The 18901-nt window shown below is 37.5% G+C and overlaps 1 protein-coding gene, 1 non-coding gene and 1 pseudogene across 6 annotated transcripts in view; 1 reads left to right on the top strand and 2 right to left on the bottom strand.

Moving 5' to 3' along the window:
- The window catches only part of BRWD3 (bromodomain and WD repeat domain containing 3), a 243586-nt gene that overhangs the window by 91511 nt on the left and 133174 nt on the right, over positions 1–18901 (bottom strand). For all 5 annotated transcript variants that reach the window (XR_007148942.1, XR_007148943.1, XM_047843945.1 and 2 more), the window contains 7 exons: positions 11342–11509; positions 8939–9122; positions 7116–7209; positions 4671–4820; positions 2402–2478; positions 1644–1812; positions 157–270 (listed from right to left, as the gene is read on the bottom strand). Coding sequence is in view for 3 of the 5 variants with exons in the window: in XM_047843945.1 (XP_047699901.1) it covers positions 157–270; positions 1644–1812; positions 2402–2478; positions 4671–4820; positions 7116–7209; positions 8939–9122; positions 11342–11509 (956 nt within the window). In the remaining 2 variants the exon portion in view is untranslated. The remainder of the gene's footprint in view (positions 1–156; positions 271–1643; positions 1813–2401; positions 2479–4670; positions 4821–7115; positions 7210–8938; positions 9123–11341; positions 11510–18901) is intronic.
- LOC125157980 (U6 spliceosomal RNA) lies at positions 10412–10519 on the top strand. Its single transcript, XR_007149118.1, has one exon. It is a non-coding gene; the product is annotated as a U6 spliceosomal RNA (small nuclear RNA).
- On the bottom strand, positions 13349–14236 carry LOC125157337 (calponin-2-like; annotated as a pseudogene).

Here is an 18901-nt window from a genome sequence, read left to right on the forward strand (position 1 = left end):
AAGATTCAATCACTGTCCACAAGAAATATATAATGGAGGAGAGCTGCTAAGACAGTGTACATATAGCTATAATAGAGAATATAAATGCCCTAAGACTGATTCAAGTGAGTACTCCTGAGGTTCCAAAAGAAAAAGATTATAACTGGTAACAATTACCTCATCTCCCATCTGTGGGACAAATGGGGAACGTCGTGGTATGGTATCCAAAATCCACTGAGGGGCAAACCATTCTTCATTGGGTTCACCTGCCATAGAAAGCAGTCCTCCTTTCTAAAATATAGTTCACAAATATATAAACCATAAATATATATGAACAGTAGTATGAAAAGTAACAGAATATCTTAAAAAATCAGATTATAATAAAACCTAAAAATACAAATTTTAAGCATTTTTATTTATCAAGTAATTATGTACATCTGTACCAATAAAATAATCAAGTGAATTCTTTAATATATTGCTCAATTTTGGCTAACAGATAATAATATGACATTATATACTATCTAAAAACCACAAATTTTCACGTTCCTAGAATACCATGTGAATTCAAGTATAAGTAACAAAATAATTTTTTGCCAATAAAATGGTGACAGTCAAGAAGACAATTCTATCTACTAAAGCAAGAGGATACAGAATATGTACATAATAAATTTTTTAAGTACTATTCACAAAACTATGTGGATTAAGTCTTTATAAAGTCCAAATGAAATCATAGTGAAGAAGAGAAACCATCACTGGGATGAAATAAAAACAAAGAAATGGAAGAAGTCCTACATGATTTATTCTACCCTTTCATTTTACAAGTCAAAAATGGAAAGAAATTTATGACTGGAAACATGACAAGAATAACACTTTTATTCTCTAGTGGCTTATCATTTAAAACTACTATATTTAAAAAAGTGAATATCAATATGTTTACATAACAACGAAGATATTCTAGTCTCTACTTTTGGTAACAAAAAATTTAAAAGTTTTTCTTTTAAAGTCATTTTAAACAATTTAGTTTCTCAGATGGAATGTTATTTTTAGAGAAAACTCAAGTGTTACTGATGTGGAGAAAAGCAGCAAAATTTCAAAAAAATTAAACTTCCTTACAATTTATAGCCCATTAACAAGTGCCTGAGATAGGAAGAATGACCTTCCTCAAGGAACTTACCTGCCTCAATGTTAAAACTTTGTTAGAGGCAAAAGGCAACCTTAGCCTCACATTAGCCCGACCTCCAAGATCCTGTAAAAATCCCATTGGAAACTTCCTTTATCTCTACCCTCTCAAGATAGATGTTAGCAATCATCCCCTAAGCATAGGGACTAAGTTTTTACTAGACAGTAGTAAATTACCTTTTCCTAACAGGTAGCCCTCAAGGTCCTGGAAACCTTCCTTCCAAATTCCTTAAAAGTTGGGCTATCCCTAACTCCCTCCCAACTTGAAAGTATATAATCAGCCACTCCTCCCAACTCCAGTGCAGTTCTTTCTGCCCAGGAGTCCTGTCCCTGTGCTTAATAAAATCACCTTTTTGCACCAAAGATGTCTCAAGAATTCTTTCTTGACCGTTTGTTCCTGAACCCCAACATTTCAAATATTACTATTAAATATTCAAATGTCAGAGGCAAAAACAAAAACAGAAACAACTTGTAAATTTACAAACCTTCTTTCTAGTTTGTTTAGGTTTCTTTTGCCTGTCTTCTAGTGACTTCAAATTCTCCTCCTCAGAGCTGCTGCATATTTTACGTGTTGCCTGTCTCGTTTGTCTTTTTGGAGGTTGCAAATTTATTCCAGCATCTGCTGTCCAATCAGAATATTCACTTGATGAATCACTGTAAATATATCAAAATTATGAATATATAGGTTTAGGAAAAGGAATAGTTTGCCTTTTAATTGAAAGATGATCATTTTGTAATAAAATAGCATTATAAATGACATGGTTTTTGTTCTAACTGAAGAGAAAAAATACCAATATAAATTTTTGATCATTAAGGGATTTCAGTGAAATGATTCTTGGATAAAGTATAATGGTTAGTTTCCCATAACAGAATTTCAAATTCAAAATTCCTAAAATAAATAGATACATAAAATAAAATAGAATTCAAAATTCCTGTCGAAGTCACAAAATCTTTAAATAAAGATGTCTCTTATCCATTGAAATGGTTACATGTAGCTGTTTTAAAACTCAAATAAATAAACACAGTCTGCTAAGATGCAGAATCTTGGATTTACAAAGCATCTTATTTTACAAATGAGGAAACTAAAGCCCACAGTGACACCCCCAAAAAGATACTGGCAGGACCAGGATGAAGCAAGTCTCTGGACTCCCAACCCAGTACTCTTTCTGCTATGAAACACTATTTTAACTCTGGTTTTAAAATGGACAAATAATTTTGACCAAATCTAAACCATTAAAACTACCTGGAAGAGCTTTCACTTTGCCATTCAATAACGGGATCCTCTACAGACGCATCACTTGTGCCAATGGTTTCATCTTCCTGCAACAAGGAGCCAGCAATTGAGATATATGGTTATTAACTAGCATATTATTAATTAGCACACACCACCCGTTTTATAACACTTTCTATATTTCCTCCAACAAAACAACATTCCAGGTAAAATGTACATAATCATCTTTCTACATATATCTGTAACTCACAACTAAGCCTACCAGGTGTTTAAAGCTTTCTAACATCTACTCTTATTGATATGGGACATCTTTTATTATTTCAAAGACTAAACAAACTCCTTAAGGCTCCCAAATAGAACCCTCTTAAATGTTAAGACCATTGTTTAAAAAAAGTATCTATAGGGGCGCCTGGGTGGCTCAGTCGGTTAAGCGTCCGACTTCAGCTCAGGTCATGATCTCACGGTCCGTGAGTTCGAGCCCCGCATTGGGCTCTGTCCTGACAGCTCAGAGCCTGGAGCCTGCTTCAGATTCTGTGTCTCCCTCTCTCTCTGACCCTCCCCTGTTCATGCTCTGTCTCTCTCTGTCTCAAAAATAAATAAACATTAAAAAAAATTTTTAAAGTTTCTATGTGCCTCTGCCAAGCAACTATAATTACTCTCCATAAGAAAATTAATAATATTTTTATGATGTTAAATTTCAAACATACCAAAGTAGAGGGAATAAATTACCTTTGTGTATACAGTTTCCAGTTTAGACAATAACTCACTGCCTATCTTGTTTTATTTGTACCATCACCAACTGCCTCATATACGAGGGATTATTTTGAAGTAAATCCTTATAAAAATAGCATTTTAACTATAAACATTTAGTAAGATTATGATTCTTTTCAAAACACAACCATAACACCATTATGACATTCGAAGGGTAATGTCAATTCCTGAATATCTAACCATTCTTTTCAGTTGAATATTTTCATAGGTAGGAGAGAGAAGGAAGGACATCATTGATAAGAATTAAACAACGTGTCAGGGGGCGCCTCGGTGTCTCAGTCAGTTAAATGTCTGACTTTGGCTCAAGTCATGATCTCGCGGTTTGTGAGTTCAAGCCCTGTGTCAGGCTCTGTGCTGACAGCTCAGAGCCTGAAGCCTGCTTCACATTCTGTGTCTTCCCCTCTCTCTGACCCTCCCATGCTCATGCTCTGTCTCTCAATAATAAATAAATGTTAAATTTTTTTTTTAAAAATTAAAGAACTGTCAGGGAGTCTGAGTAGCTCATCCGGTTAAGTGTCTGACTTCGGCTCAGGTCATGATGTCACGTTTCATGAATTTCAGCTTGGGATTGTAGCGCTCTCCACTCTCTCTGCCCCTCCCCTGTTCACACTGTACTTTCTCTCTCTCTCTCTCTCTCTCTCTCTCTCTCTCTCTCGATAAATAAATAAATAAATAAGGATTAAAGAACTGTCCACGGTGGAAGAAAAATGGGAGTGCCATATATTGTCAATGGATAATTAAACCCTAATTATCTATTTAAAAACTAAAGTTGTTAAGAGAACAAAAGGACTGGAGAAGAGAAGAAGAAAAGAATTGGTATAATCTATTCCACTACCATGAATAATTATATCCGAAAAACCATCACTTAGTAATCTCCATAGCTGATGAAGTCAACAATAATGAAAAATGTGCATATTCTGCTGATTACACAGTCAACCAGTTCTAGGACTGTAAACTAGTTATCATTGTTTATGTTCCACTTTTTATTTCTGGGCAGATTTCCTCTCACTCTCTTTTCTCACTGTCCCAAAGCCAAACTTTTGCTGGCACGTCTGATATTCTCAAACAAAATATCTTAGGTACAAATCAGAGAAGATATCTAAATAAATTCAATTATATTGCTCAAATTTGCCTATTAAATGCCTTACTAATGAATAATTTTCTTAAAAGAAAAACACTAAAATAAGTCGCTATTAAAATGACTTTTAAAAGTAAACCCATGGGGCGCCTGGGTGGTGCAGTCGGTTAAGCGTCCGACTTCAGCCAGGTCACGATCTCGCGGTCCGTGAGTTCGAGCCCCGCGTCGGGCTCTGGGCTGATGGCTCAGAGCCTGGAGCCTGTTTCCGATTCTGTGTCTCCCTCTCTCTCTGCCCCTCCCCTGTTCATGCTCTGTCTCTCTCTGTCCCAAAAATAAATAAACGTTGAAAAAAAAAAAAAAAGTAAACCCAAGGTGATAATACTAACTGGGAAACAAACAATTACACTGAGTAAATAATAGTAGATATCTAACCTCTGAGGAGCTGTCTGAGTCTTCCTGTACACCTGAAGTTTGACAAGATGCTTGTGAATTATGTTCTATATTGGACCGTGTTTGGTAAGTATGCTGACGCTTGCGCTGTGTCCTTCGTAAAGACCGCCCATAGCTAGGCTGATAATCATTCTGTAATAAAAAAAAATAGGTTTAAAAAAATGAAAGGCTCAGTAAACATACACAAATGAATATATATAAAGCAAATCAATTGGGCATGGGTAGGGTGTGGGTGGTGGTAATAATCAGGAATAAATTCCCAAAAAGAAAACACAAAATATAGCTACATATATATATATATATACACATATATATGTATGTATACATACATATGTATATGTATACATACATATATATGCACATATATATACATATATATGCACATATATATACATATACACATATATATGTATATATATACGTATAGGTATATATACATGTAAGTATACATATACACACACACACACACACACATATTTAAACCACCTTCCATTAATATTGATTACTTTCCTACTTTGAAAATTTTGTGATCAAATTAAAGACAGTCCTGAAAGTTTGGGCTGCAAGAATGTGCCCACTCAAAATTTACATATACCATTTTATTCACAATTTATTACAAGATGAAGCAAGATACCTATATCATACCTATATATACATAATTCTTTTTTTAATCTATTTATTTTGAGAGAGAGAGAGAGATTGAGTGCACGCACATGAATGTGGGGGGGTGTGGTAGGCAGAAAGAGAGGGAGAGAGAGAGAATCCCAAGCAGGCTCTGTGCTGTCAGCCCAGAGCCCAACGCAGGGCTCCATCTCACAGACTGTGAGATCATGATCTGAGCCCAAGATCAAGAATCAGCCTCTTAACTGACTGAGCCACCCAGGCACTCCTATATAATTCTTAATATAATATGTACTTTAGTTCTTTAAAAAATGACATTCAGCAAACTTATTAAAAATAAAGACTTAATTTTAACAACTACAGTGTAAAGTGAAAACTATTTTATTCTAACCTTTACAAGTCTAAAATAGTATTAATGATATACCATTATGTAAAAGTTACAACCCTCGCATGTTATCAGGAGTAAATAGGGGCACCTGGGTAGCTCAGTCAGTTAAGCATCCAACACTTAGTTTCAGCTCAGGGCATGATCTCAAGGTTCATGGGTTTGAACCCCACATTGGGCTCTCTACTGACAGCGCAGAGCCCACTTGGGATTCTGTTTCTCTCCCTCTCTCTGCCCCTTGAGCTCTCTCTCTCTCTCTCTCTCTCTAAGTAAATAAACTTAAAAAAACCTCATAAATAAATCAGTATCAACACCAGTTTCTTATCGTATACATAAATATTTCTCAGTTTTGATATAAATAAAATGTTTATAGACTCAACTACTTTGTTTATTAATCTCAGACAAATCTGATAGTTGAGAAATCAGCTTAGCAGGAAAAAATAATATAAATCATGGATCTGAGCCATTGAAAATCTCTACAAAAATAATCTTATCAGAGAACATCAAATAAGCTAAGAAAACCTCAACAGAAATTAAGACAGTAGGCATCAAAATGATCTAAGGATACTTGGAGATATTCATATGATACTTACCTAAAATTGTGTTTATCAATACTGAAAAAAAACATTTAAAATTCAGTATCCATTGCCTAGATATCTTTCATAATGTTAAAATCATCCTAGACTCTCCAAGTTACTGTACTTTTCAGGAGTTATGGTTAAATCTGGGAACAAGAACATACATTCTCACGCCACTAGTTTGTTCAATCTCAGAATACTAGCAAGGGGCTTACTATGTACCTAATCAAGTATAGGAATCTTACTCTCTGCTTAGCAGTTTCTACTGGGAATATGAATCTTTCCAGTGTATAGATAAGATTTTGCTCCTATATGATCAGGTAGGCCAAGAGTGGGCCTTTTCCGTAAAAGGCCAGAGTATAAATATTTTTGACTTTGAGGTCATATGATCTCTTCTGGACTCATTCAACTCTATAGTGTGAAAGCAGCCATAGGCAATATAATTAATAAGTGTGGCTGTGTTCCAATAAAGCTATTAACAAGAATGGGCAGTAGTCTGCCAACCTCTGACCTAGGGTATCTAAACATTTATTTTACAGTGATTAGTATCAGCCAACAATTTTAAGCTTTTACTCTAACCATATGAAAATGGCATTTTAATACAAATGTCCTATATCTACAATGACAACATGTCCTAAATTTGGGGGCACAGTCCTAACTTTGTATAATTTCAATTTTATTAATAAGAACTATATATTTCAATTTCAGGTTAAAAAATAGGTTACCTATATGTAGTCAACTAGCAAAATAGCCCCCTAATACATAACTCTTACCTTTGAAAAATCCAGTATCTGCAAATATTTGAAAATAGTGTACTCCAAAGTACTGTAAAACTAAACTTACCCTTTGGGTAGTATAAGATGGTTTTTTCTTCTTTTCAACTGTATAAAGACTGATTTCTATGTCACCTTTTGCAGTTCGACATTCTTCCTGAACCCTAATAACAAAGGTCAAAGTGACAGAAAATCACCAAAAATCAAACCAAAAGTGTAAAAGACTAACAAAAAAAGAGACAGGCAAACCATAAATCAGACTCTTAACTATAGAGAACAAACTGAGGGTTGCTGGAGGGGAGGTGGGGGGGTGATGAGTGATGGGTATTAAGGAGGGCACTTGTGATGAGCACTGGCTGTTATATGTAAGCAATGAATCACAAAGTTCTACTGAAACTAATATTACAGTATATGTTAGCTAACTGGAATTTAATTAAAAACTTAAAAAAAGAAATGCATTTGAAATATAACATTGTATTAGTTTAAGGTATATAACAAGATGTTTTGATATACTTATATATTTCAAAATGGTTACCAAAGTAAGTTTAATAACACCCGTCAAAAAAAATAAAGTGTTGCTGTAACAGAGAAAAAAAGTCAGATAACAAAAGTACCCTTTAAATATAAAATTTGCCACTTTAATCATTTTTAGGTATACAATTCAATGGTGTTAATGACATTTACAATGTTGTGTAACAATCATCACCCTATTTCCAAAACTTTTTCACCACTCAAAACTTTGTAACCATTAAGCAGTAATTCTATTTGTCCTTGTACCAGCCCTTGTTAACTTCTAATCAACTTTACATCTGTATGAATTTGTCTAACCTAGATATTTCATAAGTGGAATCATATGGTATTTGTCCTTTTGTGTCTGGTATTTCACTTAGCATATTTTCAATATTTATCCATGTTGTCACAGGTATCAGAACTTCATTCCTTTTTATGACTGAGCAATATTCTACTGTATGTATATCACATTTTGTTTCTCTATTCATCTGAGTACAGACACTTGAATTATTTCTACTGTTCCCTATTGTGAATAATGTAGCAATGAACATGGCATACAAGTATCTACTTGAGCTCCTGACTTTCAATTCCACTTTAATGTTTTGAGAAAAGAATTATTTCAAATTGTTCTACTGCCAAGGGTTCATAAATTACCTATGTCTCCCTTTTTCTTATTACTGCTGTAGAAAGAAAAGGTGAAACTAAATTACGTTTGCTACTTGTTGGCTTAGCTGGCAAAAGGCCTGGTAAAAGAGATAGCATGATTAAGAAATTTTGTATATTCTCTGTCAAATGTCCTTTTTTCTTTTCTAAATCTATTCCCGGTCTATGTGGATTACCTGGAGTTGATATTAAAACAAATGTTAGGATTTACAAAAAAGGATAGGTATTCTAAATTTGAAATTCATCCTAATGAAATCCTTTCATGCAAGGAAGTCTACTTAAATGGCATTTCTAAATATACCCTAAGCACTGGGGTCTACAACATACTTATATGGCACTCCCCAACTATTCCAATATTAAATTGATGGCCCTTTCCTCAGAACTACTGTTGAATTTGTGGCCTATATATCACAGACAAACTTAATCACATATGGTCTCATGTTCTTACTTAATAGTATTTGTATTCTTATCTTCTAAACGAGACTATGAACTCATAGAAGACAAACTATGTTTTGAATTTTTCAGTATTTCCCAAACCATTTAGCACAAAGCCAAACAAACTGAAGATGATCATTAAATAGTTGTTATGGAATGAAGTAACTGGAACAATGTAGAAAAAACTAAAACTCAGTTTGATTAAAAACTACCTTAGTTATTAAAATTTATTAACTAAACTATAAAGCTCTCAATTTTCTTATGAATGTTACCTTATTGACTCACCTACTAACTCCAGTATTTAGTTCATTGACCACCACTCTTCTGCTCCATGCCATGAGATCTCGTTCAGTGGCCATCTGACTCCGAGGAGCATTGTTATGCATTTGTCGGACACCTTCAATTTGACCACTACGTCGAAGCCCAATATTTGGGGAAGAAGATACGTCCATATTTGGACTTCTCAGAGCTAAAACAAAAAGAAAGGTACCACTTTCTGAACAAAGGCACCAAATTTTTTGACATTGGTACTCTAAAATAGAAGAGTCTAAGATAGTACTTTTCAACAATGCTGCTATCTATTTGCTCTAAATTTTCTATACCACCTTTATGGTTTTTTTTATAGTGTGATGAATAAAGGAAAGCACTCAATAAATGTTTAAAGTTTCTATCACTCTTAAATGTTTTCAAAGTACATTCATATCTGTTGTCTACCAAATGCTCAAGAAATACTAAAAGTATATTTAACATGATTTGGTAGATTCACAAATGTTTATTATTACTAGTTCAGAAAGCAACTTGTAACCTAAATCCTACATTTAGCCTATTAAAAGGTTTATGTATAAAGCTTCAATAGGCTTTCAAAAATAATAAGAGAAAAAGTATATATTTTTAATTTATTTATTTTGAGCGGGGGTGGACAGAGAGAGAGGGGGAGAGAGAATCCCAAGCAGGCTCCTCTTCAGTGTCAACACAGAGCCTGATGTGGGGTTTGATGCCACAAACCATTGGATCATGACATGAGCTGAAATCAAGAAGTGGATGTTCAACCAACCGAACCACCCAAGCGCCCCCTGCAAAGTATTTTTTAACTATCAAAATTTCATTTTCAAAATTGATAATGCAGTTAAAGAAAGGAAAAATAAAGTAATGAAACTTTTCAAGCCCCTAGATATATCCCTGTTTTTTTTATTTTTGTTGTATTTGCAAATAAAATAAAAATGGAAATTGAATCATTCATTCAACTGTTAAAAGAATCACCAGGAAAGATAAAAAAAAAAATTGAAATAAACATTGGAAATAGAAGTCAGTGGGTCCACTTTGACTAATGGCATTTCAAATCTATCCACAGAAATCTATTGAGGGTAGAGCTGAAGACTGATTTCATTAAGGAATCCTATATCAGGATTCTAAGAAAGTTTTATGTCTTAGAAAGAAAGGGCCTAGATATATAGGATTATCAGTCCACATCTTATCTTGTTCCAGGTCAAGGAAAGCTCATCTGAGTTAGGTGCTCCTTAGGTAAACAAAGAATGGTTTTATTTTAATTTTATGGGATACTTAAGACTCAGGAAATGAGTAAAATATACTGTGAATCATTCAACTTTAAATCACTTTATTCATTTCTTGGACTCCAAAAGCCATACCTGAAAGAACCACAATTACATAAACGTAAAAAGAAATACATTTGCCAAAATCCCATAAAAAGACTGCATTTTAAAGTACAACTAATAGTTCTTGATAAAACTAAAATTGACACTGCTCACTTTGGCAGCACAGGACACTAAATCTGGAATGATACAGAGAAAATTAGCATGGCCCCTGAACAAGGATGACATGCAAATTCACGAAGAATTCCATAGTTTAAAAAAAAAGTACAACTGACAGAAGCTAAGATTTATATAAAATTCAGATTCATAAAGTGAAGGAAAAGATACAATAAATTAGAATACTGCTAGTAATTTATATCAAACTGTTGTGAAATTCAATTCAGAAGTTTCACCTGGGGGCGCCTGGGTGCCTCAATCAGTTAAGTGTCTGACTCTTGATTTTGGCTCAGGTCATGATCTCAGAGTTGTGAGATCAGCCCCACATGGGGCTCTGCGGTGGGCACGGAGCCTGCTGGAGATTCTCTCTCCCTCGTCCTTTGTCCCTCACCTACTTGAATGTGCACACACACTGTCTCTCCCTCTCTCTCTCTCAAAAAAAAAAAAAAAAGTATCTGTATTCCCTAAGAATAGGGCTTATCTTCCAGTGTATTTCTGTAAATTCAAGAGAGGAAGGGGATAATGTTGCTTTCTTTTCAACAAAGGAGGGTAAATTTTTTGTTAGTAACTTTTAAATTCACAGTGGTTTTAATTTTGAAAACTATAAGTTGGTTCCCCTTTTACAAAAAGGCTGTACATTTATTGCAGTACCTTACTTCCCTTAATGGAACAAAAGTAAAGACTGAAAATACATTAATGAGTTAAGAGAATACAGTATATTAAAATATACTACCTGTATCTTGTAAGAGATGCTAAGACATTTAGCAACAAATGGCAATGATATTATGGAACTTTGATGTATTTAATATCACAACTGTAAGTTAATAAAAATGTTTTTATTTAAAAATCTCAAATGTTCCTTACACAGACTTAGTACAAGTAAAATAAAGTACCTTCATTATATAAATATATACATACTTACCACCATTAGCAGAATATGATCTATTAATTGGAATATGTGGAATATCTCCTTCATTAATTAGTCTCAGATCTTGTTCTCTCTGTAGCTCCCTGATTATTCCATCAAGAATGCTCTCATCTTGGTCATTGGTTTGTTGCCCAATTACTTGTTCTACCACTTCACCATCACCTTATTGAGACCAAAGATATGAAGCCAAAAGATTACTTACATTTTAATATACCCTAAATACGGTGAAACAAACCTTAATCTATAAAATTTCCAGGCAAATAATTAAAAAACAATATTAAAATGAAAATAAAACATACCAAATAGTATTTTTAAGGAACTTTTAAATTGTTTGATACATCAGCTTGTGTGTATGATTTAACAAATGCCCCCAAATTAGCCACTACTATGAGGGTCTTATCATCTTAAAGAATAATCATTAAATTATGAATTTTCAAATGTACATTCTTGATTGAATATTCCAAGCAAAAAGTCCAGAGTAGAGATCTGAGTAAGGTTTAAATTAAGTTCAACCATAAATACATGAAATGTTTTGCATCTTTCATGAGAATTTCCTTTCTGAAATAAATCAAAATAATGGTCTTTCAAATATTGTCTGTTTTGAAAACACCTCAGTATATTGGTAAGTACAGAAATTCTTTCTACTGACACACTAAAATCCACTGATTACATGTGAATAAAACTTTATTTACTACTATATTCTTTTTCTTAAATACATCTTACACATGTTTTTCATCTTGTCCTCTAGTATCCAATAAAGGTATCCAAAAGAGTAGCTAAGTTATCAGGTCCTATAGGAAATGAAGTGTGATGAACTATAGATTTTTTTATTCAAATGTTTTGAGTGTTTTCTCCCATTTAATATTCATGCTTCTCACCCTTAACATATGACATTATAAAAGTAAATATTAGCAAATGTGTAACATCATTTCATTACTCTACAAATCTTTATGAGAGTACATAAAAATATATGCAACATTTCACTCTATTAAGGACAATTCAAGTCTTAAATCCCTAGTAAGGAAATAAAATTCCATTTATAAATCAATACCTACACCTCACACCTGGAAGAAAACCTACAAATAACAAACTAAGGCATTATGGTATGTGAGATGGGGTGTAGAGAGCAGAATATGCAAGAGAAATATATAAATGAGATATGTTATTGAAGGGAAGATGGCTGGAGTAGGAGGACACTAGGCTTGCCTCCTCCCATGAATAAAACTAGATAACAACCAATTCATCCTAAATACCCTAGAAATCAATCTGAAAACTAGCAGAACAAACTCCACAACTAACTAAAGGCAGAGTATAGGCCACATCAGAGAAGGTAGGAAGATGTGGTTTGGGAGAAAATCAGATATAGCAGCCATGGTGAGGAGGGAGCTCAGGTTGCAGAGAAGGGCAACCTGTTGTCCTGTCTGGGCCTCAGTTTCTCCACTAGGCCCTGTGGGGAGACACAGGGGGCAGTCTGAGAGTGCCAGAGAAATCCAGGTCCTCACAAGACCTACAATATTTTGGGACTGTCACCTGGCCCTCTCCCAGGGGACCTACTTCCTTCCTGGCATCCCACTCCACAATCTCCCAGAAACCTCCCCTGAAAAAAAAAAAAAAAAAAAAAAAAAAAAAAAGTCTTTCTTTAATTAAAACTGTCTGAAACTTCTGTGGGTACAGAAACCACAAACTGGTTGGCAGAGAAAGGAGAAGAGAGGGAGAGGCAACCAGAAATCATTTGGGGCCAGTCTCCTCTCTGCCCAGGTTTCTTCCCCCAAGCCTCCTCAACAGCTCAGCCCAAAGCCTGTTGGGAGGTTTGCTGCCACGATGTGCCCTTGAATGCACTCCTATACCACACACATCTGCATATGCCTTCACCTCCCTTCCCCACAGACCCTTAGCTGGAAGCACTCAGACAATAGAAAAAAAAGACAACAGAGAAAACACATATCCAGTCAGGGTGGTGTGGAGAGACACCCTGCATAGGTGCCTCAGTATTCTACCTCCTCAGTGGTAGGGAGTGTATTCTGGGACCTCCCCTAGGCCTGGGCAGTCCCCTGCAGCCACTGAAGCTCCATCTGTCACTGGACCTTGTGGGCAGTACTTGGGGTCATATATCTCCCAGCCAAAGCCAAAGATCAGGCCACTCTGGTTGGTGCCTTGTGTTTAGTCCATCTGCAAGGACATGGATACCCCAACTTGGTATTGTACATGTGCCAATGGGTCCCAGGAGCTGTTATGCCCATCTGGCTGGCATACTTCTTCATACCTATCAGGAGGCTGATGGTTGAGTGGTGCACAGGTGGCAGGATATGGTTCTTGGGGTCATACAGATGACTTCTTGTGCCATAAGCTATCATGCCTGACTGGCTGGCACATTTGTTGGTGTCCATCAAGGAGCCCAATGATGCACTGGCCCGCCTTCATGGTGGTGTCATTGAAATTGCACTTCTGCTTCTCTGAGTATTTAACACGAATGTCCATGCCACTCTGCAGCCCCTGGCCTTCCCAACCAGGATGAGAAGAGACACCTGCACCCATGTCATGCTCCCACTCTCAAACAGGTTGTTTGTCTCAAACAGGTCCCATGGAGTTCATGCTGTAGTTGACCATGGCCTTGAGGAAGGTGGAGAGGTTTTCTAGTCGGTGCCAGTTCTGCATGGAGTGGCTGATCTTAGGGACTAAGCCTGGCTGCAGCTTATTCACTAATATACACACAATAATTTCCGTCTTTCAGACCCTTCTGAAAGTTGGGCCCAACAGAGAGGCCTGTGAGTCCCTGGATCCAGCTGCAGAGCTCCACACCCTTCTGAAGGTCATATTGGGACAGGAGCCGGTTCTTGACCCCAGTTGAAAGCTTGTACAAGGGCCCTTGTTGAAATGTGTGGAGCTCATGGCTGTGGCACAGCAGGACCAAGAATGGGTTGAATCTTATATGACCATCAACTTAATATAGACAGCTACAAGATGGTGGTGCAGTAGGAGGACCCTAGGCTCACCTTGTCCCTTGAACTCAACTAGATAACTATCAAATCATTTTGAATACCCAAGAAATAAACTTGAGGACTGAGAGAACAAACTCCAGAACTAGAGGGAGAGAAGAGGCACATCGAGGAAGACAGGAAGTGTAGAGACATGGTTTGGGGGAGAAACAGAACACGGGTGCTGTGGAGGTGAGGTAGCCCTGGTGACAGAGAATGGCAAGAGAGAGATGACCACACAGGAACACATAAGGAGAACACTTCCCCAAAGCCATTGGCTGGGAAAACAAGAGGGACTGATTTTTATTAGTTTTTGTAACCAGTGGGACTTGAAGACTGGAGTTTAAAAGGTTGGTGGGCTTGGATGGAATAGAGCTCTGAGGGCACTGCCCTACTCCGAAGAGATGGCAGGCAAACAACCCTGGGGCAGAGAGAGTGAAAAGGGCAACTGAAAAACACCAGGGAAACAGTGGGAGAGATTATTCACTCTTCTCAGAATGTTTCCCTGAGAACAGCAAGCAGAGACCCCTCTCCTGGGACAAAAGAGATGGGTGGTGCCATTTCCCTCTCCCACCCCTCACATAAACACAGAGCTACCTTCAGTAAAAAGCACAGCACTAACACTGGCTGCCTGACCTGTTTACACCAGGTCCCATACCCCTTCACTCTGCCAGTACTGCCCTTCTAGATAAAGTTGACCACAGTTCCAGCAAGGCAGGCCCCTTCCCCAGAAGATCAGCAGAAATCCCCACACACACCATGACTCCCAACCATGGAGTTCTGCAGGGCTTCAGATCTAGTGTTAAGTTGCATCAGGTCTCATTTAACAAGAACAAGGCACACATAGTTAAAACTTGATACATTCTGGCCAAGGTCCAAACACTGTCCACTGCAGGCAAGGAGAACCTCTGAAGATTGATTGGCCTTAAGGATACAGCAGCCAAAACACAACAGCTGAGTGTACCCAGCACACACCAGAGACACTCCTGGCCTGAAATGCCAGGCCCTGGACACTATTTGCTCTCAGGAGCAGGAAACATAACAGGCTTTTGTAGCACACAGAAGAAGACAGAGACTTAGGCAAAATGCCAAGATGGAGAAATTCATCACAAATGAAACAAGATAAGGTCATGGCCAGAGATCTAAACAAAACAGATATAAGTAATATGCCTCATGGATAATTTAAAGCAATAATCATGAGGATACTTGCTGGGCTTGTGAAAAGAATGGAAGACTTCAGGGAGGCCTTTACCACAGAGACAAAAAAAGTTAAAAACTAATCAGTCAGAAATGAAAAATGTGGGGCATTCACTTTCAAATGTCCCCTCTCTATAAAGAGAGCTTTCCTACTATTCTTACTTTCTTTTTTTTTTTTTTTCAACGTTTATTTATTTTTGGGACAGAGAGAGACAGAGCATGAACGGGGGAGGGGCAGAGAGAGAGAGGGAGACACAGAATCGGAAACAGGCTCCAGGCTCTGAGCCATCAGCCCAGAGCCCGACGCGGGGCTCGAACTCACGGACCGCGAGATTGTGACCTGGCTGAAGTCGGACATGTCTTTATGGTTATCAACATTAAATATATAAAACTTTTTCTACCTAGGTTTACTGAAGGTCAAATAAGCTCATGTTATCTCTGATGCAATTTGTCAGCAAAAAGATGACTTAAAATAGTAGTTAAGTCTGTCTTAAGGTTTTATGGGTAATTGTTCATATAGCTTTCAGGGTCTTTGATAACCTGAAAGTTTAAATGTATAGTTTTGCTTGGATCATAAACTAGATTAAATGTGTTGGACATTTAGGCCTTTTCCAAATCAGATGGAATGCTAAAGCATTGCTTACTAAACGTAGGTTTGTTCTTTTGACTTATTGTAGAGAAACCAAGGATATTTGGGTCTCTTGGAAAACATGCTTTGTGATTAATTAATTCATAAATTTGCCATGTAAAGAATTCTGGTGTAACAGTTCACAATTGGTTGCGACTTAGTTTTCACTGGAGACTAAGGATTCTAAGAGTTTAAATTCTGTTAAATGTAGTTAAAACTGATGGAAATAAGAAAAGGAACCATATGTAGAAAAGTAGATGTGAAGGAAGGTATAAGAAGTGGAAATACATTTTTGTTGAAGGTGAAAAAAAAAAGTATTTTTGTCCTAAATGAGACTGGTTATTTGGAGAGAAATGGCTTGGGACAAAATCTAAATGCAAAGGAAAGTTGTAGAAGGTTCATGAAGGGAAATCTTTGGAAAGGAATTTTATGTGTGGTCAGGATGGATAAGGTTAAAATGAATGGATTTTAAAAGTACACTCCTATAAGATTAAAACTACCCTCCTTTGATCCAAAGGCTAGGAAAATGGTGGTGATGTCCTCACTGCTGGCCTCCAAATGCTCCACACTTGTGTTGTTCCTGTTTAGTAGAGGAATGGATGCATATGCCATATAAGGGATGGATGGATGACATATGAAGCGCTTTTACTGGGAGCCATTTTGCTAAACTTAGCCCAGTGTATGTCGAAAATGGATATACACATGGCTGGAATATATTTATGTGGGTACTGCTAAACAAGGCAGGGGAACAGACCTTGACTTTGGCCCTTTTAACCTCCCCTCAATGGCTGAGTATCGATATGTAAATGACTGATAGGCTAAAATAAAATTAGTGCATACTTCTACAATCAGGGGAGTCTTGCTTGATCACAGTCCATAACCCCAAGTTCCTGCAGGAGGGAAATGGAGGGGTAGGAGAAATCAGAGAAGATGTGTCAACTCTCAGAGGTAGGGTCAAGCCTGGGTAAGAGTTACTACTCCCAGCACCTTGTGAGACTGACAGGGCTTTTGGCTGCCAGTCGCATAGTCAGCCAAACTGCGGGGCAAGGAGATGAGAGGCTTCTCCTGGCCAACAATCAGGGTCAGGAGATAAAGTTTCTCTGACCAGCTATAGGAAATTGAGATAAGGGATGCCTTTTCTTCCTTTTCCCTATAGACAGGCAATTCCCCAACCAAGGCCAATACTCTGTTAGGATGCATTCTGAAAAACTGGGATGATTTTGATACACAAATCCTAAAGAAAAAGTGACTCATTTTCTTTTATGCCAAGGCTTAGCCCCAATACAAGCTGGAGGAGGAAACTAGGCAGCCAGAGAGAAATATCAATTATAATACTATCCTAAAATCAGATTTGTTTTTGTAAGGGAAATGGGGAGAAGTCCCCTATGGTTCAATGTTTTTGGGCTTTAAGAGAAAATTGGGACATGTGTATGCAATACAAGGTTAACCCTGGCTTATTGACAGCCCTTTCCAAGGTCCAGAAATCAGGAGGAGAAACAATCAAGGGGCCCTTGCCTGTACCCAAAGCAAACCTAGAGAAGGAGGAAGGGAAGTCTTACCTCAACCTCCTCCTCCTCGGGTCCTCTATCTATAGATCCAGACTTAAGAAAGAACGTGAACTTCTGCTCCCTGCTGCCCACCTTATCCAGGCCCTCCCCATAATGTAACAGGCATGTTTCCCCTACAAGAAGCTAGAGTGCCAGAAGGAGAAATGCAGGGAGACACCACTATGACTTGGTGTTCTGGCAGCAGTTGAGACCTGGAGATGAGCAACTCGTTAATTAACATGGGACTGGAGGTCCTACAGGGACTTCCAATTCCCTACTGGAGCCCAGGCAATTCCATCCCAAGATATTAATTGGGACTATGACCATCCCATTGGAGAATGGTGTCAATGCCACTTCCAAGCTTATGTTTTGGAGAAACTAAGGTCTAAGGTTAAAACTTTTAAATTATAGTAAATTAGCCACTATCTTACAGACACAGGATGAAAACCTGGTGGCCTTTCTAGAGAGGTTAAGGGAGCCTCTCCTTAAATATATGGCTATCTCCCTTAACACCCCTGAGGCTGAGATGATTCTGAAGGAAAATCTGTCACTCAATCAGCCCCAGATTTGGAGAAAACTGCAAAAATTGGTTGTTAGCCCAGAAGGGACCCTGGAGGAGCTTTTAGGAGCTGCCAATTGGGTATATTACAAATGAGATCAAGAGGAGAATAAGGAACAGGAAAGGAGGCTTAAGAAAAATCTGAGGCCTTAGTTGCGGCTTTATGTACTATGTCAGACCAGACTTTCTGAGGTCCTGGCACCAAGTGCCATTTATGTGGCCATTTAGGGCACTGGAAACGAGAATATCCTCAGAGGGTACAACTGATATTGAAACCCCATAAGCCATTTCCTTTGTGTGGAGACAGTCACTGGAGATCTGAATGCCCTCAGGGACCTCAATCTGCGAGGGCTCAGATAACCAATGTCCCTGATGGGGCCCAGGGCTCTTTGTGGTGGCTCCCCCAAACCAACTGTCCATTGGAAACCCAGAGCCTTCGGTAACTCTGGATACAGAAGGAAAGCCGGTTGATTTCCTTCTTGACACTGGAGCCACTTTTTCTGTCCTCCTTTCCACTCCCAGCCAACTATCCAAACGCAATATAATAATTAGAGGCATCTCCGGAAAACTTGCGACTAAATATTTCTCTCAGCCATCAGGGTACATATGGGGAGACTTAATATTTTTCACATTCTTTTTTGATAATGC

Source organism: Prionailurus viverrinus, chromosome X, assembly GCF_022837055.1.
Source record: "Prionailurus viverrinus isolate Anna chromosome X, UM_Priviv_1.0, whole genome shotgun sequence".
Classification (NCBI taxonomy): domain Eukaryota; kingdom Metazoa; phylum Chordata; class Mammalia; order Carnivora; family Felidae; genus Prionailurus; species Prionailurus viverrinus.